The 20,800-nt window shown below is 37.1% G+C and overlaps 3 protein-coding genes across 5 annotated transcripts; all 3 read right to left on the bottom strand.

Moving 5' to 3' along the window:
* Nucleotides 1-653: 653 nt before the first annotated feature.
* LOC127962035 (katanin p80 WD40 repeat-containing subunit B1-like) lies at nt 654-11,340 on the bottom strand. Of its 3 annotated transcripts, none has more exons than XM_052561442.1 (20): nt 11,095-11,340; nt 10,225-10,271; nt 9,399-9,513; nt 9,181-9,311; nt 8,990-9,107; nt 8,351-8,451; nt 8,179-8,220; nt 7,725-7,808; nt 7,524-7,639; nt 7,315-7,386; nt 7,078-7,228; nt 6,625-6,809; nt 5,909-6,060; nt 5,663-5,781; nt 5,367-5,585; nt 3,461-3,610; nt 3,187-3,263; nt 3,031-3,105; nt 1,355-1,471; nt 654-1,074 (listed from the first exon to the last, which is right to left on the bottom strand). In XM_052561442.1, the coding sequence occupies exons 3-20, from the start codon at nt 9,436-9,438 to the stop codon at nt 939-941; spliced, it is 2,085 nt and encodes a 694-aa protein (XP_052417402.1). In that variant the 5' UTR covers nt 9,439-9,513; nt 10,225-10,271; nt 11,095-11,340; the 3' UTR covers nt 654-938. The 3 variants fall into 3 exon arrangements, with proteins under 3 accessions (XP_052417402.1, XP_052417401.1, XP_052417403.1); XM_052561441.1 differs by having other exon boundaries at nt 10,908-11,106; XM_052561443.1 differs by lacking the exons at nt 10,225-10,271; nt 11,095-11,340 and adding an exon at nt 10,908-11,088.
* A 227-nt stretch (nt 11,341-11,567) lies between these two features.
* On the bottom strand, nt 11,568-14,164 carry LOC127962036 (transmembrane protein 208). Its single transcript, XM_052561444.1, has 6 exons — nt 13,955-14,164; nt 13,730-13,825; nt 13,587-13,646; nt 12,883-13,019; nt 12,696-12,780; nt 11,568-12,601 (listed from the first exon to the last, which is right to left on the bottom strand). The coding sequence occupies exons 1-6, from the start codon at nt 13,958-13,960 to the stop codon at nt 12,458-12,460; spliced, it is 528 nt and encodes a 175-aa protein (XP_052417404.1). The 5' UTR covers nt 13,961-14,164; the 3' UTR covers nt 11,568-12,457.
* A 1,160-nt stretch (nt 14,165-15,324) lies between these two features.
* LOC127962648 (lysosomal protective protein) lies at nt 15,325-20,097 on the bottom strand. Its single transcript, XM_052562278.1, has 12 exons — nt 19,829-20,097; nt 19,226-19,337; nt 18,889-19,026; nt 18,644-18,805; nt 18,405-18,496; nt 18,233-18,317; nt 18,007-18,147; nt 17,780-17,916; nt 17,521-17,683; nt 17,339-17,428; nt 16,089-17,139; nt 15,325-15,756 (listed from the first exon to the last, which is right to left on the bottom strand). The coding sequence occupies exons 1-11, from the start codon at nt 20,080-20,082 to the stop codon at nt 17,056-17,058; spliced, it is 1,458 nt and encodes a 485-aa protein (XP_052418238.1). The 5' UTR covers nt 20,083-20,097; the 3' UTR covers nt 15,325-15,756; nt 16,089-17,055.
* Nucleotides 20,098-20,800: the final 703 nt, after the last annotated feature.

Consider the following 20,800-nt stretch of genomic DNA (forward strand, 5'->3'; position numbering starts at 1 on the left):
TAATATCACACACCACACAAATGTGCCGAATAAGTGCAGCATTTGTAGGTTGCTCTCATATATAGTACATACTGGATTGAAAACATTAACCTTGAAATATTAGTTTTAAATTCATTCTGTAATCCACCAATTACGACTAAAAATACACACAAATATATTTAGGTTTGATTTAAATCGCTTTTCTTTGCTCAGGCTGTATACAGTTTTACAAGCATGACCTTACATGTCTGCAGCATCTGAAAATCTAAAAGGCTTTACTTGGTTATTCATTACTTTTTCATTGCGTTCTTGCTAATAATAAGTTGTGGGCTTACGTGTAGAAATATGTAATGTTAAAAGCAGTGTTCATGCAAACACAAAATATTTTAATAGTGCAGTACTACACGAAGCACCACTTGCACAGAAGTCCGTTTCCGATCAAGCAATTCTCAGTTGGACAAAGTGGGAAACTTGAAAAGGAGCATGAACTTCTGTCGTCACAAAACTGCGGATCACATGGATTCCTATTTTAAAGACTGGATTTCACCCATGAAATTTGACCACACATTTACAGAGTTGATTTTGCAGTTATAACTGATCGAGTTCTATGGTAAATCTTTGAGAGAAAAAAAAAAAAAACTTAAAGCATACCAAACAAAAAAAGATCACAAGACTACTTTGAAAGATCTCCTTTATTTCTGACAAGTGTTTACAAAAAACAAGTAGTGCATTTCAAAGAAAGGAAAACAAAGGAATCTAAATTTAGCCACTAGGAAAATAACCACCTGAAGCCTACATAAATAGTTCACTCCAAAGTGTGCTTGTGTGTGAACAATCATTTAAGTGCCGAGTGATAAGTCCATTCAAGTTCAGTCATGAAGCTCAGTACTTTGACTGAGCTTCGTGTTTGGAGACTGATTGTGTGTGTGTGTGTGTGTGTGTGTGTGTGTGTGTGTGTGTCAGTAGTCCAATGGGGCCAGAAGTAGTTGTAGCTCTTTGAATGTGCTGCCATGACGACCAACCTGCTCTGCCCGGCTCTTCACTACATTACTGAGGTTCTTCAGCTGCTTATAGCATGCTTTACATTTCTGAAGCCTGAAAAACACAGGATAACAATCTCATAAAAACCTATTAGTGTCCCGTGAAACAAAAAAACAAAACAAAAAAAGCTGTATATGCATCTAGTGAAGGTCATCAGTAGATCAGTCAGCACACATTTAACGCTTAATAAAACTTTGATGCATGGTTTAAGTTTTCGTTTAAATAAACAGCCACTGTGTGTGCTGTATTCAAGCAATGTAAGCTAACAAAGACTCAGGCTATTTAACCAAAAAAAAAAAAAAAACCCACAGCATGAGTGTTTGTTGGTACTAACCTCTCCTCTCGAGTAATGTCCACTCCTACTGATGGAGGAGCAGTCAACGTGTCTGAGATTAATGGCCAGAAACGCTTCAGAATCAGTTTTAAAGACATGCAACCAGTCTGTACATAACTGTAGAAGGACAGGGAGAATGTTACTAGATCGCTACGTTTGTACATGACTGATAAATGGCCATCTCAAAACCTTGCACCATAAATTTCCATAAATGAAAGTAGATTCTAAAGCAACTCCTCTGAAAAGCTCACCAAACAGGAGACTCATTAACAGCCAGTCAAGCGCTCCTGACACATAACACTCACCTGATTCTGATCTTAGCATGAAGCATACATTTAAATAAAATGCACCCAATATTTTACCCATGGAACAATTTTACTTTATCTTAATAGTAGAAAGTAGCTTAATAAAATGGTTTAGTAAACCTATAGCAAATTAAATGTAGAATTATAAAATGTGTATATAAATACAATTTATAGACATAAAAACCTACGGTCCTAAAGGTGTTAAAACATTACAATTACATCAAATTCCATCCCTTCAAGACTAGGGCTGGGCAATATACCAAAAATAAAATCCTGATCACTTTTCATACAAGTCCATAATTATCACAATACATTTTAAATCTTTTCTTTCAAGTTTAAAGGCAGATTTTTGCTCCAAAGTGAAAGCTGTAGACACCAGATTGTTTATGATGTTTTTACTTTTTCCAGTAATTTTTCCTGAATAATAATAATAATATAATAAATCTTAGTTTCTGAATGTTCTAATGAGTGACAGTTGATGAAATCATGAAACAGGTTTGTGTTGCCTGACTTTGATGACATTCGTCTTTCAGCACAGTTTGCAGTGCAGGCTGCAATATTAAGATTACATTTTTTATTTCCTAGAAATGCACTTTTGACAGCAGTAGTAGTAGCTTGAGTAAATTTACAGATGCAATAGCTTAATCAAAAAATACTGTGATTATATTCCATTACTCCTTTAATACTTCTCAATCAATAATGATAATATTCGATAAGAATATCCCTCATTTCTGCAACAAAAGCATGGTGCATAGGGATGTTTATTTCGGTTATTTTTTCTAACCAACGCTTGTTAGCCAATTATTAACCATTAAACGACAAGATTAAATTTAACGGAATTAAATTAGAAAGGATACGTGTCTGTGACCCGTAAAAAATACTAACATTAGTTTCCTGGGAATTAATTTTAAATGCACAAAAAGCAACAAACAACAGAACATGAGGATTCACATGGTCTTCATATCACATCAAGCACCTGCAGCGCTGCTACAAGTGGAAAAAAAACATAATAAAGACAGTCTATATATAGCAAATAAATAGACCTATACAATAAATATTTTTTTTACTTGAATAGAAAATTACGAAAATGAATTAAATGAGTTTCGGTTCATTTTTGTGTTGCACGAAAGAAAACAGACGGCAGAAAGCAGCATCCTATTCTTCTTTAGGCTTATTTTACGCACAAAGATTTGTTTTTATTGTAAATGTGCAAAAATAAAAAGGCAAACAACGGTCAGTTAACCGGTTAAAATGAACATCCCTAATGGTGCAGTTAGTAAATTCATTAATGTTATTATTTTATCACCCAGCCCTACTTGAGAAACTAGAATTACTATAGACATAGACAGGTCATAACCTTTAATAAGGCACCTTTCATATTTGCTCTGCAGCAATTCCTCAATCTGTGGCAAGACGGATGTGCAGAGGTCCAATTTCCACAGTGATCTGAAAGAGAATAACTTCTCGTTATAACTTCTGAAAATGATGAAGGGACAGAAGTAGCGAGCGATGTGTGTATACTCTTACGGTTTGAGGTTGATTATGTTAAGGACGTCCACCACAATAGAAAGATCATTCATAGATACAGCTGAATCCAGTGAAGTCTGGGAAACATGAAGGGAAATGCAAACACTGCTTTTAGTGTACTGCTGCTTTCAATAATAGCCCATTACTAGATTACATTAGAAATACATTTTCGATGTGTAGCAGTAAATGTATCCACCAGCCAGTAACATCTCATTACGATCTGTCTGTCCCACAATTTATCAAAGCTCATCAGCTTGAGTGCGGTTGCACTTACCTTGACATCACCACTGGCCCAAACGGAGCGTACGGTGTCCAGGTTTTTATATCGACTGGTCAGCATTACGCACATGGTGTCATGGCCTTTTCGGATCTGTGCTAATGCCTCATCATCTCCCATCACACCAGCTTTGGCGTTCCGTGCATGCTGTTAAAACAGACACAATTCAGAATCACTCAGCATTTTACATACTGGTACACAAGCGGTCAGTACAGTACCCTTTTAAAAAGGAACCGATAGGGCCTTTCTCACCACGGAAACCTTTTCATAGTACCAGAACTAATTGTGGAACTACCCACTTTTGGGAGTTTTCGAACCCCCGGAACTGGGTGCGATTTTAGTACCAGACCTTTTTCGAGAACCAAATTAGATCCGGTACAAGCCAGCATGGTGGTTCCTATGGTGATTTTCCACTGCATGGTACGGCTCGGTACGGTTCACTTTTGGGGGGTTTTCCACTGGGTACAGTACTTCATGAGGTTCCAAGTGAACCGTACCGTTACCAAAACGTGACATGTAAACTCTGCTGAACACAGACTGGCTGGAGAGAATCATCACCTGCTTCACTGAACTTGCGACATAAACACAAAAGAACCGCTAACATTAGATTTAAATCAGCACAGCCAGTGAGGGATCGAATGCAACTGTTATGAAGTTTTTTGAAGTTTCCTTGTCTGTTGAGGAAGTACAGACATTCCTCTCATTGATAGCAGAGGAGCAGATCCAGCGAGAGCTTGATTGGGCGACAAAGAATGAAAAATATTTATTTTTATAGTCTCAGCAGTAGAGACAGCACAACCATAACGGCAAGTGAATAATCCCGCTCACCCTTAAAGCGAGACTAAACTGCAGTGGAAACGCAAACAGTGCCGTACTGAGGTGTGCAGAGCAGTGACATACCACACTGTGGAAAAGCACCAATAGAGAACCAATTTCTTCCTCGGGCCATTTTCCTGACTACATTCGCACCTGCAGCTCACAATTCTGAAGTGGCCGACATCGACATCTTTATTCTCGCAGTTTGTGAATGCTGTGTGTAAAGTCAGAATATATAAATATAAAAATCAAATTCACTTTTTCTATTATTATTCCAGTTGAAAACCATTTTCTGCCACTAGATAATCTCCGCACACAAAAAAAAAAAAAAACCATCATCCCCGTTTCGGATCTGCAAGACTGTCCCATTATCATAGGTCATTTTCATTGAATAACAGTGCTTATCGGTGAGTGACAAGCTTGTGTAATATGCAATGAGCATTTTGAAAATTACATCTAAATCAATATAATCGGCAATATTTTTAAACCTAACAATTTTATACTGCATCCGTGTAATTCTCGATCCGTTAAGGCTATTCGCTCCCGGGTTTTCTGAAACCATGATGCACGCGTATCCTGAATGTTTACAAACCTAAAATTGGCCTATATACTCTGAAGTAGGAGTTATTTTAGTTCCTCCAAATAGAGTTGCTAGAACTAAATACACTCCTAGTTCCTGTGTTGCGAACTCACCAAAAAGCGGGAACTAGGAACTATGAAAAGGTTCATCCGCACAAATTAATTGCACCTGGGACTGGTGACAGCTGACTCTGGGTATAATAACAAACACGCACAATATTACCTAGCACACTTTGTTCTTCATTATTTTTTTATCTGACAAATTGAGAGCGATTAAATATTCTGCCATCTTTATCAAAAAAAAAGCCACACGTGGATTCATTTAAGGTTATGAACATTTCCACATAAAATTATCAAAAAGGACGTGAACAGCTCCAGCAGCTCCAAGAATTTCTATATAATAATTATAGCAATTCAGACACGACATGAACGCAGCATAATACAAAAGTGAATCATCTTAAGGGAACAATAGTGCTAGACAGTAACATTAAACATCCATTGAACTCACAGAAAGGAAGTCCCCTGCTTTGAGGCCAATTGGCTCGTTACGTGTCGAGAGGATCATTCCTGTAGAAGGTTTAGGTTTGGTGGTCGTAACCACAGGATGAGAGGGAGAGGTCACTGATGTGGTCCCCACAGCTACTGGACGGGGAGCAGCAGCAATCACTGTTGGTTCAACTCTTTGTACTGGAGTAGAGGAGGTAATGGGACCTTTCAACTGTCCTGCCTGAAAATACAGTCATCAGAAATAACAACCTAAACTTATGAATTTATCAAGAGACGTTTAAGAAACGGAAAACCTACCCGGTCTATTACTGGAGTTACAATCTTTACTGCCGGGCCAGGTTTCTCTAGCACACTCTCTGAGAAAGAGTGCTCTAGGGGAGCTGGGAAGGGTTCAGTTGTTTTGGGTGGAGTACGTGCTGCATGAAAAAGAAAAACAGAAATGACCCAGAAACAAAAGAGAACTAGATTATATACCATGGCACATGTGAAGCAGCATGTGTGAAAATTGCCTAACCTATTGTATTTTGTGCATCTAAAACTCACAGATGACACTGCGCGGCTGAAAGATCTCTTTATAATCTTCTGGGTTGGTGATTTCTGCACTGCTCTCTTTGTCTTCCTTCTCATCCTCACTGCTGGGACTTCTCCGCTCTCCTTCTGGACTCCGGCGATCGGCCTCTGAACTCTGCTTCATCCTACACAAGCACAGAAGATCAGCATGCTTAAATGCATTTAAAAATATACGCTTTTTATTTTTTGCATGGTTATAAGTGAAAGATGGAGATACGATTCAAGTTTCAGTTCGGTAAGATTTTTAAACCATTTTTAAATAAAGTCTCTTATGCTCACAAAAAACATGTATTTGTAATGGGGTTTTTTTTTGTTGCGTTTCCAAGATTATTTTTAATGGAGTTCAAAAGAACAGCATTTGTGAAATATATATATTTTTTGTAATGCAAAAGCCTTTCCTGTCCCCGATTAATCGAATGCATCTTTGAATAATAATAATAATAATAATAATAATAATAATAATAATAAAAGCACATTTAGATTTAAGCTTTCATTTATATATTAAAGAAAATGCATTTAAGAAACATTTTCTAGGTTCATGCACTCTCTGGGAACCCTTTGAACCCTGTTTAAGCTACAAGGAGCATAAAAACACCAAGCCGATTTTATTTTCCAGAAATGACATTCCAAGGTCTACCTGAGCAGAAGTGTCATGCATCATTAGATGAAGACAAAAAGAAAAATCTCACTGCTGTCCGGTGCAGGATGTAGTGGGTCGCTCATAATTCCGCCTTAGTGTTGTTCCCATTGCAGAGGTGGGAGCTGGGATCGGCTTGTCCTCAATCAGCCCTTGGATCACAGATCCTGACTTCTTCACTCGACTGAGATCAACAATGTACCAGCTCACATTATTTTGACTGCAGGACACTGCAATCTATTCAAGAGACAGTTAGAAACTGTTAAAAATGCCTTTTAAAGCTTTCCTCCAAAAGAGTTTCTCAGAAAGCGTTTCTGGTCAGATGGCCCCTGTACACGTCTTCAGAGATCAGAGTGGAAATGGTCACCACAGGACCTCTCCCACCAAAACAGGTTCTTTTAATCATCCCAGAAAGCAAGTGGCACGCAAGTTCACAAAATAGTACAGCTCCCACTCATGTCTATATGTACAATGAAAAAGACAGATTATGTAGAAAAGTACAAACCATTTGGTTGTTGCTGATGGCCAGGTCAGATACTTTGCCCCAGCCTACATGCACTACATCAAAGCAGCGGTCAGGCTCCCAGCCATACACTCGTAGTGTGTTCTCAGAGCCGCTATACAAGCAGCTACCATCAGGATTAAACAATACACTCCTGCAAAAAGGGAAAAGAGCAGAGTATTCAACTAGGGGTCAAACAGGGACTAACAAACATATCCAGAATGGAAAACAGATCATCACCTTACAACTCCCGTCTCGCCCTCTGATGAGCCAATCATGTTGAATTTCTCCAGGTCCCACAGCTTAACAGTCCTGCAGCAAATATCGAAACACATAAATAGGGTGCCAGAGATAACAAACAAAGGCGAAAGCAGCACTGAACACATTTAAATTTAAGCCGCATTATTTACAGATGGACAAACACAACCTCAAACAAAAACACTTCGTACCGATCTGCACTCCCAGAGGCGAGCAGGTACTCATTGGGGTGGAACTGCACAACATTGACTGCTGAGGTGTGTGATGTGAATTCAGTGATCATCTTCCCTGCTATCAGATCCCACAGCTAAATGGGGAACAGAATATGCATACACATTAAAAAAAACAATCCCTCGTCATTCATCCAGGCAAGATAACAGCACAGCTCTCACCTTTACTGTGCTGTCATCACTGGCAGAAGCAAGCCACTTCCCATCAGGACTGAAGGCTAGACAGCGCACAGCCTGAGTGTGACCCTGCCAAGAGACACAGTCATAGAACCACATAAACAAGGCCATCACCACATTCATTAAGAGGTGTATCAGATAAGAGATGCAAAAGTCCAAACTAAAGTGCTTTATTAGGACTCACGAAGATGTTTTGTTTAATGCCTTTTAAACAAAACAAATATCAAGACTTTTAAAGCTAAAGTGCATAAACCAAAGGCTGACTCTTGCAAAACAAGACAAAACAGACCATTGTGCAAAACAGTAGAGTAAGATAGATGGAGAGCACCTCACTAATCCGCAGTTTAATCATGTGTTCAGACACAACCGAGTGTTAAGGGTGATTAGCCTGGCTTCTGATTGTACACACACACACACAAAACATCAGTCTTGTACTTACTTTATATCGGAATACACATCCTTTTCTTCTCACATCCCACAACTAGACCGGAAATAATGACATGAAAATTAATCTTTCAAGAAATACACACAACAATTTCAACATACATATCAGTAAATGAGAGAGAATCAAATTATTTCTATACAAGTTAAGGCAAATGCATTTAACAAACCTTAATATTGCTATCCACAGAGCCAGACGCCAGGTATTCTCCCATGGGGTGAAAGTCCAGACTGCAGATACTGGCTTTGTGCCCCATCAAGGTGCGCAGAACTTCATAAAAAAAGAAAAAAGAAAATTCAGCTATAGATATACATCCTCGGAACAATCTGCTCAAGAAGTGTTTCTGGTCAGATGGCCCCTGTGTGTCCTCAGGGATCAGAGTGGAAGGATAACTACAGGATCTCTTCCACCAAACAGGTTCATTTAATCATCCCAGAAAGCAAGAGGAATGCTATTTAACTACATCTATTTTTCTACATATCTACAGCAAACTGAACCCCATCAAGTGTGCAGAACATAAATTCAGTTTATTAAAAAAAAAAAAAAAAAAAAAAAAAAGTATATACTTAGTCTATATTTAGGATGATTACAATATTTTACAGACCCACTTTTAATTTTGAAGTGTCTTTCCTAACAATTTTTAACAAGTACACACCCAGTAAAAAGTCAGACCATAATTTCTTTCTCCTGATTTTTGAGATCAACATATGTGCCACATTTTCTTTACTGGGTTTAAGAGAACTGCCCTGTATCTTATTGCAGATTTTATGCTAACCAAAGTGCAAAATCTGCAGCACAAACTACTTACTTTTAGCAGCCTCCAAATCCCAAAGCCGGAGAGAGCCGGACTGAGAACCGGCCACCACGCGCTCCTCAGAGCTGTTGAACTGGATGCACTCCACAGGGCTGGTGTGGCCCGTCAGACTCTACACAACAGACATACACTGAATCAAATAACTGGGATTCTCTCAAATAAACAAATAACAGAGAGGGTTTTACCATAATGCAGTTTGGTTTGCTGACAGCCCAGATATTGACTCTGCAGTCCTCGCCGCCGGTGGCCAGCAGGCGACCAGATGATTTCCCCAACACCAGTGAAGACACATTGCTGGAGTGAGCCACAATCTCCTCTGAACAACACGTATGACAAAAAAAGCCAGTCACATTTCCCACAACTTCAAATGAAGATCCTGACTCTTTAAAACCTGTGTACTCACGCAGCTTCCATGATGTTATCGTGGTGCTGGTGAGAGCCATCGTGATGATCGTGTGATGGAGTCACCGACCCCTATGTCAGGGACGCGACGGTATTACTTTATCTTCCCTGTCCATCTGTTAAAATTAAAGAATTTATTTAAAGACAGACAAACAGCAGAGTAATAAATATGCAGTGCATAACAATCACTCAGGACACACCACTTCACTAAAACGTGTCTCTTTCAATCGCTTTTGGATAGATCACATTTTTCAATTAGTCAATGCATGAATACATCTTAAATCTTAGATTATAGTTGTATTACGTCCAGTTGCCTTTGCCTATAGAGAACAATGTGCAAGGGGCAAAATCTAAGAGAAAAAAAAAATTAACTGACTTGAAATTCTTAAGTTAACTTCATCTGAATATCAACATATACTTTACTTTGTCGAAATGTCTTTAAGGTTAAATGGTAGAGTTTGTGTATCTGGAAAATTGTATTATGTTGAACATCAACGTTTTTGTGCCTATGCGTAAACACTAAAGTTTTTTTTTTTTTTTTTATGCTGAGTAAAGCGTTTTTATTTTTGGAGTGAATAAAATTACATTAGACCTTTGGGGTAAGACTTGAGTATCATGTCGTTACTAGCGCTTTTAATTTTATTTAATAGCTACTTATTGTAATGAATTAGGTTACTCAGTTTCATGAATCAGATGTACATTTCCGACATCGATATGCAAACATTTGAAATCAGTGTTGCGATTATGTCTTTGTGTTGTTGTTTAATACTCATTTTATTATTCACCATTTTATTATCCTATGTGCGCAAATCACAGAATAAACTTACATTTCAGACGAATCTCTTTCATGGGTTTCTGTTTTTGTCCTTGGTTACTAAATTGGAAAAAAAAAAAAAAAAAAAAAAAAAAAATTACAAACATTATAAGCAAGATGTCCCAGGTAGGGGGTCATGTTACTTACCCCAATAATAAATGCATATTGTTCTTTAGAGCTAATAACACCAATTAAAGCAGTCATTCGATGGAAAATAATGTTTATCATGACACAGCGGTCAAATGCAGGGCGTTTATGGACAAAGAGCAGCCAGGTAGCGCAGTTTCAAACTATGATCTTTCACGGGTGGCTAAAACCTAACCTTATAGGTCTAACAAAACATATACCCACACGCACATATTATACCACTTGAATAAAATCCGAAACTGGTGAAAGATATAATATATAATCGACGTTTATCCAGCTGAAGTCAGTTTGGCACGGGCGCGAGTCTATATCACAGCTAAGGTAACGTTAACGTTAGCAGTTGTATTTGAAGATTAACAATGTGTGAGCGATCAATCAACTTTCGATCATTATCTCTTTTTAACCATGTTTTTAACATTACTAACAAGCTATTCTAATGAACATATAATAACAGGTTAGATACTCGAACTTTTTTTATAACTTAAAGTTAGCTTAGCAACGTGGCTAACGAACTCATCTCTGAACGGCAAACAAATACCATACATTTACCTGATTGTCTCATCTGTTCTGTGATACTGCTAAAGTCCAGAAACCGTTGGCGTGTATTTATTAGATGAAAGTTGACGATAACACACTCAACCGACAAACATCAACCCACTTTAAACACTTAAAATTAGCTGTTGCGTTGTTTCTGATTGGTTGCTAACTAGCAGTACTTAGCTAAAGTTCTCCTTACCTTCCTTGTGCTGCTGATGACTCTCGTGGCTGCAGTCTGCCGAGACAGATCAGATCAGCACTAATGAGAAAAAGATTAGTTTAAGACGAGGAAACGAGTGCGCAGTGGAACGGTGTCCACATTAATACATTTATTCTCGATCCTGGTTTTGCAGCAGCAGCCTTCATTAAACACGATTTATTAAGTAATTTAGCGGAGAATCCAATCTGTAGGTCAGACAAGGAAAACATCCAAACTGTGCAGCACCAGGGGCTATCACAACAGAAAATAATGTCTTGACAAATTCTCAATAGTAATTATTTAATATATTTATTGTATCTGATATATCTAATATGTCTTTAAATACACTACTAAAAAGTTTGTGAGTTGAATAAGGTGTGTTTGACATCCAAAGCATGTATGGTTGTGATTATTCTGAATGAACCAGGAAATTAGAAATGATATCAATTTAAAAGAAATTTTGCATCAATACATCATTTCATAACAAGTTTATTTATAATCACTGGGTCTCCATAAATTTCAGCTGAAGCAACTTTATTTTCTTTTAACTAGGATATCAAGACAGTGTTTATATTCAGTCCATTGAATTGTTAAATTGATGTTGGGCCAGTCAATAGTATGAGGTCATGCAAGTTATTCTTGATACTAACCCATGCAACTTTCATAAAGCAGTACAGTTCCACTTGAACAGTTAAAAATAAGTAACCAGAGAGTCCTTTATTGCCCCTCAGGGTCAATTATCTTTTTATCTTTATCTACTTTGCGTTACATCAAGGCTGCACCTATAGCTTCACCGTAATACCACACACACCTCAAAGATTTTTATCTTTGATTCAGAATCAGCACATGATTTCCCCCATACTGAACAATCACAGCGATATTCTCTGAAAGGCGGAAGAGGGAATTTATCTAAAAGCTGAACTGAAGTGCTTTGAAATATCATGTGGTTGGTGAAACTCATACAGCCTCGGGTCTAAATGGCTGAGGTCAATGGGTCATGTAGCTGCACCTGTTGAAAAGTATGTATTAGCAACTGAAACTAATGATATGAAAGCTCACCATAGTAAGCAAAGGCATATTGTGTGAGTTTAACTCACTTTGATTAAAAAAAAAAAAAAAAAAAGTGGAGCCCCACTCAGAGGCATACCTGAGCTAGAGATTTTAAGATAGACAAAGTGAGAGAAAGGGACCAAAGGGCTGAAAAGGACGGAGCAGCTGATGACACATAAGAGAAAGTCAAATACACTTTACACTGCCCATCTACTGTATGGACTAACCTGTCATGTCAAATATCTCAGAATAATTTAGATTGCATGTTCTTTGTAATTGTATAATACATGTAAAAAATTAAGCCCAGACAAGTCTAGAATCTCTTCATCTGTCGTCTTTCCTGTCGCCTCTGTTTCTTGTCATTCTTCTCACTCTCTTCAGGGGCTGCCTGTGATTCAGCAGAAAAATAGGGGCCCAGGAAGTTCACCCACAATAAATGCAAAGCCCTTGCAGGTGCCTGATGTGAAGAGAAAGAAAATAATATGGTTTCAGTGAAAGTGCAATTGTGAAACCTAAAATATATCACAATCAGTGGAATTATGCAGTCTCACCAAGAGCCAGAAGTACCAGCAGTAAGATGACAGAGTGCTGAGGACCTGAACAATAGCAGTAAGAAGAATCACATCCTTCAGGTGTCTGCATGTTCATATAAGAAAAGTCATTAGGTCACGAAGAGCATTAATCATTGTCTGGAAATATACAGCATATAAAAATGTACAGATTAAACATCCAACTCACTCTGCCAGGCCCTGTTCCATATTAAGGTCAATTCCTCCATCCAGCAAGCTACCGTCTTCACCAAACGTAGCTTTGGCCATCGCTGACATAGATCTGTAGCTGCCAATGTAGACCGCCACTGCGAACAGCAGAAAGAACTGGTACAAAGGAGACAAAGAGAGAGGTAAATAATATTTACCAAAATACTGGAAAAAGTTTATCATCTCATATTTTACCAAAAACCCATATACAGTGTTCTACATTAATATAAGCAAAGTCCTAGATGTGGACAGATGGACACTGTCTTCTAAAGGTTTTATTTATATATATATATATATATATATATATATATATATATAAACAAAAATATATACAAAATCAAGATGAAAATTTACATTTAAATAAATAATACACATTGTATTATTATATTGAGTATTAAAAAAAATTATAGTGTATCAATACACACTAAGTATTATTTTTTTATAAATTAGGTTTTTATAAATACAAAATAAATACAGCTGCCTTATACATTTTATCATGGGTGCCCCTCACATACAGATAATTATGGGGGTCCATGACATCTAAAAGATTGAAAACCCCAGGTCTATTTGCCACGAGCAGATATGAATCTGTCAGATTTGCTCACACACACCACTGAATGCAAAAGCCCAAAACATACAAATGCTTAATTATGATGCTCTTATTCAGATCATACTCTGACTCACCCATGTCCAAAATGTAGACGAGTTGTAAAAGAGCAAGAAATTGACTGCTAAATAAATAGCCTGAAAAGAACACAACAAATAAATCAATTCAAAACATGAAACACGTTTATAAAGGCGCCCTGGATCTCAGATGCATGCCTCACGTTTGCTCCCAGGATGATTCTGTTGTAGAACTTCAGAGTATCCTGGTTCTCGTCGTGGATTTGTTTCTTGCCTTTGGTTCCAACTTTTCCTTTCGGCTAAAGAAAGACATATTACTTAACAGGACTGCACTGACACGCAAGAAATCTCACAAGACATAATACACATTTATCACATGAATACATTTAAAGACACACAGACATTTATTAAACAATATTGTCTCGTACCGCCATCTCCCCGGAGTTCTCCTTCTCGTGCGACTATTTCACCTGATAACGCCTTTCTCTTTAGGCATCTAAAAAATTAACCGATCTGATTATATTTTAAAGAATAATCTTCAAAATCAAACAAATAGCAAATTACACCTAAGCAAAATCACACATCAGCGCTCGCGAGCACGTTTCCGGCGCTTGGAAAATGCGTCACTAATGTCAAAAGGAAAACGACATGGATTTGACGCCACCTCGTGCTAATTTAATGCACGAACCGGAGTACAGGGACCAATTAAAAAAAAAAAAAATATATATATATATATATATATATATATATATATATATATATATATATATATATAAACTTATTATATTTTTATAATTATAAACCTTTATAATCAACAAACGATAATTCCTTAGATGTTTGCATATATCAATGTTTAAATATAGACATGTTAATGACCAAAATATGTTAGAAAAAAAAATCTAATTCAAGAATGGGAAACATCTCTTTTACCTCTGCATCCCTACCAGGAGAGTCAATTGCGTGTGTTTGGTTTTTTATGGATTATATGGATTTTATGGTCTTCAATGTGTGCTTGTGTCTGTTTAAATACATTTTCAGAACAATGTCAGTGGGAGATTGATTGATGAAGTCCTTGGTGATCGTGAACATGTCACATTTGAGGATATAAATGCCATGCCTTATATTTAAGCAGTGATTCATGAGGGTCAGCTTGTCAGTGACATTGCTCCTCTTAATATTAACTAATCAATCCATTACCAAATTATTATTGTAACCCCTTAACAGCAAGGGAGAATTGTTAATTTTGTTAAAAAAAATTTTTACAGGCGACAATTATCATCCCGTGAGAGGAAAGTCAGTGGAAGTTCCCCCATGAATTCAACCCTCAAAAGTTCATGAAGGATAAAGGGGAATCTGTGAAGCTTGATGCATTCATGCCTTTCTCTGCCGGTAGGCCTATGTTCTTCAGTGTGATGAGGTCTTTAAATGATACAACCTGACTTATATAGAACTTATATATTTGGTTGGACAGTCACTGAAACCTTACCATCTGACTGTACAACTACACACACCTGGGCAGGCTTATAAATCTTGTTTACTGAACATATGTCACCCTTCAGTGACAAGATGCTCCAATAGTGGGTTATGTTTTCACACTATATATCATGCAGGATAAATTATGACAATTATATCTGCTATTAAACGAATACTATTGTTAGCTCTTCACCAAAATTGAAAACATTATGACAGGCACAATTATTAAACATGCAAGTAAATTTAGTATAAAATCACAACCTAAAATCCACAAGTGAGAACATACACGGACAATAATAAATAAAAAATACATCTGTACTAAATGTTAAACTCAATTAGGTTTTTTGTTTATTTATTTATTAAACAGCTACATCGATTACAAAATCACTGCAAGGAAAAGTAGCTCTTGTGCCAACTAGCCCAAATCTTACATGTTCATGGTGAAACTTTGATCACAACATTTAGATGCTTTATTGCATTTTACATACAACTGTTAAGCAAAACTATTGTGTAATCACAGTGTTTTAATCATTTGTAGTTTTTTTAACCATTTTTATACAATTACATCTTGGCAAGCTGCTAGAAAGCTCAGCGTTAAAACAGTATATATATTTTTACGACATAAGAATTGAATGTACTGGGTATGAATTCACGTGAAATACTGTAAAAACATCAATAAATGAACAAAAATCTCTTCAATGCAAAACATCGATGGGCACGATTCCTCTTCGTTTACACGCACGTGTTCTTCCAGCTCCTGTTAGACAAAGACACCCCATGAGTGACATAATCGAGCAACAAATGAGCTTATATATCAAGCTCATATTAGGAACAGAAGAAAATTTGTTTCTCCTTTCACAAGGGCTGAACCAGCAGTAAGATAAAGCCCAAACAATAGAGAAAGAGAGATACTGTTGCACCGCAGCGTAGCTCCCAGAGTCACACAGACACGGAAACTTAAACACGGTGCAGTTCGACGCAAGAACTAAAATAACAGTTTTATACACTCGACACTATCAGTAGAGAGAAGTAAAAATATGCAACGCAAAGTGACTCTTTGCCTAAAACTGACAATAACGTTTCCGTTACCTGATAATCATCCTCTTCCTTAACCAGTCCTGCACGTGTGTCTGTTGGCTCGAGTGAACGAACGACTTTACGCTTTCTTCTTCTTCCTCTGGTAGACACGACCTCGTCAAAGTACCTTATACCGCCACCTACTGTACATTTAAACTCATAACATGTTACTGCCATTGAACTGTTCTCTTTTGGGTCCTCACGCATCATCTTTTATATCTATAATCGGTTTCCTCTTTATTAATAACCCACCACACGTTACTGTATGTATGCCCATATCCTTATCTAGGGTTTACACATAACAGGGAAATGACTAAAAACTATTTATTTTCGGTTCTCATTTCTTGTGGTTTAAACAGTGGCCATAATGTTGGTCAAATCATAAGTTTACTGAATGCAGATGTAGACAGACAAATTACTCTAAAAACAGCCTTTTATTTCTTGTTTTCTTGGGTTGAATCTCAACATACCTTACATTCTCATCCATATAATCCTTAATAAAAGATTTGACAATCAGATAGGATTGTAAACCATTTATAACCATAGATAGTGTAGGAAGAATGAAGAATATAAATATTTGTCCTCAGTACTTATAAGAAATAATAATAATAAATCTCACCTCTTTTTCAATTAACAGATTTTATAACAGTAACCCATGATTTACTGACACAAGTATTTCAAAACCATGTGATATCCACTAATACTGTTTTAAAAAGTGCATGGGATTATGTGGTTTTGTTATAATCAACATGACTATGAAAACAACTCATAGTGTTAAAAAAAAAAGATTTAAAAAAAGATTCAAACAATAAACACAATAAAGAGCATAAAAACAAACAAATGCAAACACACAAAAGTCCCTGAGAAAATTCATTTGCAACTTCATGTCCATATTTCAACAGTTTCTCTAAAAATCACACTCCACAAATCCATTCCAGACAAAAAAATGTAGATTTGGTGATTTAAATCTGGAGGAAGTTCAATAAGGCTTATTGGACAGGAACCTCTGTAGCATCTGGAGAGATGGACCAGGAGCCCACTGAGGAACCATGTGACCTGCACCCTGCAAGAGCAGAGTTGTATGTCATGCTTTAATACATGTAAGCTGTCACCATTTAGCCTGAATTTGTAACTGATCAGAGCCAGTCATCTGAATCTCTATTAGACACAAACAGCAGCCGCACATCAACAGATCTTATGGAAGCTGTAACTAAGAAAAATATAACTACACCTTGGAAAAGAGCAAGATGCCTGAAACTTACCTTGACAGTGAGGAAAGTGATGTTGCCAAATTGCTGGTAGAATCCAGCAATCTGCTTATCATAAATCCAGGGTTGATACTGTGTGCTCGCCTTGAAGAAGAGGAAAAACCCAACATTAAACTTAGAAAGTGCTATAAAATCAGCAGAACATCACATCTCACAGATCATACAGTATATCTTACCTTCTGCCCAAGCTGCTCAACAAACCACTGGTCCCCGAGGAAGTTACAAGCCATATCGGTATCTCCATTATAGACCAAAGTTCTCAGACCCAAAGCCAGCAGCTTCTCATAGACATCCTTCACAGTTTCGTAAATGATGTGATACTGTCTTCCCACAGTATCGCTGCATAAAAAGGAAGAACTCAGGAAGAGCTGCACGCGTGTTCATGCACACACACACACACACTGAAACTGTAAGTGAGGACAGGCGTCTGTTTACCTGCAGATGTCCCATGGTGGTAGTACATCAGGAATGTGCAGCGCCTTCCTCACATCTCCTCGGTTAAGCCAGTTCATCTGAGCAGTACTGTTGATGCATGGAGGCACTCCCTGAACATTTGGAGGACTTCCTCCTGTCTAAACAAACGAAAGATATTTTCCCCTTTGTTCTATCAAGTTGATCAAAGTGGATTGTAAGGCTGCATGATTAAATCGAACAAGACTCACCTTATTAGCTTCCCAATGCTTCCTGAAGTTTCTGAAAAGATGCATCATGGCTCTCTGAGATGTGACGCCACCAGCACAGTCAAGATACAGCGCATATGTATTCAACCCAGAGTTATAGACTATATTAAATGCATGCGATACCTGCAATAGACAGAAGACTGAAGTCACCTTAAATAATAACAAAGCAGTATAATGTTACAAGAATGTGTGGATGCATTCACGTTACCATATGAGAGCAGGACTCTTTAGAATTGTTGTAGAAATTACAGACTCCATTATGACAGCAGTTGTCATTAAGATCCTTCCACAGCCTACAAACAAAACAGTGTTTAAAATAAATAAATAAATAAAAATTTTCAAAATATTAATTCTCAGTATTGCAATAAACATGAGCTTACTGTTCTCCAAACAGGCCATGATAGTTGCCAAAGTAGACTAGTGATTGGTCATTAAGTGCAAAGCTACTAATGCCATTTCCCACAGCAAAGCCCTGCAAAAGAAACCAAAGAAACAATAAAATAAAAATAAAAAACATAATAGATATAACAGATTTTCAAATATTAGAAAACAAGTACAAAACATAAGTTACATTTTATACACTACATTTAAAAAAAATTAAATAAGCATTAACCTATACCTTAAAGTTCACTTTCAGCTGACCTCCAGTGGCAACTCTCAGACTGAGTGTTGGTGCGTAGATGCCTCCATAACTTTCACCAAAAATGAAAAACTCATTCTGGGTGAAATTTGGGAACTTGATGAAAAAACTTTGCAATGCTAGGTAGTTGTTATTTGCCACCTAAAGAAAAATACACATTAGGGATTTAAAACTAAAGTCTGTTTTTATAGGCTATGAAGGTCTATGAATGTGTAGACACCCACCTCATCATCATCTGTCTGATATTTTTGGTCATCTGAATAGGAATAACCCACTCCAGCAGGAGACTCAAGATAAAGAACATTGGCGATTTTATTCCAGCTGAATTCGTTCTCATAAAGTGTGGCTCCATTATCATTGACCTAATGACACACAGATCAAACCCAATGTTTATTGAGATATTTATGAAAAGCAATTAAGAACTACAGTAACTGAAATTACATTAATGTTTTTCACGGTCTAATCTCTTTTGCTTTTGGGTCTTTAAGATTAAACCAGCAATGAATTGTAAATACATGTTATTTTGTTGTTTTGTCTTTTTAAAGACAACTTTTAACATACATGAAAGGGGCCATTTTCTGATAGAAACCCATCCAAAGAGCTGCAGCCTGGCCCTCCATTCAGCCACAGCACGACCGGATCCTTGAGCGGGTCCCTCTGAGACGTCACAAACCTGCAACATATACACACTCTCTTTAATACATTAATGAATACACAAAACAATTCTAGTGTGTTACTGAAGAGACTCAAAATATAGTACATTCATTATTTAACAATAACCAAAAACAAAAAAATACACACACACACACACACACACACACACAGTATATACAGTTAAAGAATTATACATGAACAAAATGTAATACAACACTCTTCTAGACAGGAACCATACAATGGTATATGAATATTGTAATATACGCCACAGTGTCATCAAAGTACCTCAAATACTATTACATCGCCAAAATAAAGAACATAATATAAAAAATATTGAAATAACTTAATATAGATTAAATATAGATTAAATATAGCATGTTGCATTTCGGACGTGTTAGTTTTTCTGTCTTTATGAATGCGGAAACGCTAAAAGTACCGTACTCACAAACAAAACATGCTGCATATTCTCATGCTAATAACGTTGTGACAGAAGACTAAAAAAAAACTCACCAATAATGCAAAAACTTGCCAGAACTGGCCTTTAGATATCCGGACCACTGGCGGTAATTGGGTTTGAAAGACATGCCCGGCAGACCCAGCACCTCATCTGGATCATACACGCCGCTCGCGACATACACAGACACGGACAGAAGACAGAAGAAGACGCGCAGAGAAAACATCTCACACAGCCTGATGGACATGGACCTGTACACAAGGCTTGAAGACTCCTGCGAGCCTGCGGTTTGCGTTTCCCTTTCTGTCATATGACTTTGACAGTCGTCAGGTGATGAAGACACACTAGACTCCGCCCATTTAACAGACTCGTCTCTCAAGCTGTATCCGTGAGTACATTACTGTCACCTTACTGATTATTATAATCAGATTAAGGATCATCATAGCAAATAACATTCATTCAAATGACTTTGCTGGATCAGCTAGGTAGAAAAAAATACAGAAGAGCAATTATATGCAAATGTAGGCCTATAATATATAATAGGTTTTTAAAATAACTGCATATATCTTATTGCATTTATCCAAAACATGCAAAGGAAGAGGGCAGGACATATATATATACACACAAACACACACACAGTGGGTAAGGAAAAGTATTCAGACCCCATTAAATTTTTCACTCTTTGTTATATTGCTACCATTTGCTAAAATCATTTAAGTTCATTTTTTTTCCTCATTCATATACACACAGCACCCCATATTGACAGAAAAACACAGAATTGTTGACATTTTTGCAGATTTATTAAAAAAGAAAAACTGAAATATCACATGGTCCTAAGACAAGTATTCAGACTGTTTGCTGTGACACTCTTATATTTAACTGTCCAGCTGTGTTTGATTGGACTTGATTAGGAAAGCCACACACCTGTCTATATAAGACCTTACAGCTCACAGTGCATGTCAGAGCCATAGACAGTAAAAGAAAGAGCAAATGAGAATCATGAGGTCAAAGGAACTGCCTGAAGAGCT

Source organism: Carassius gibelio, chromosome B7 (assembly GCF_023724105.1).
Source record: "Carassius gibelio isolate Cgi1373 ecotype wild population from Czech Republic chromosome B7, carGib1.2-hapl.c, whole genome shotgun sequence".
Classification (NCBI taxonomy): Eukaryota; Metazoa; Chordata; class Actinopteri; order Cypriniformes; family Cyprinidae; genus Carassius; species Carassius gibelio.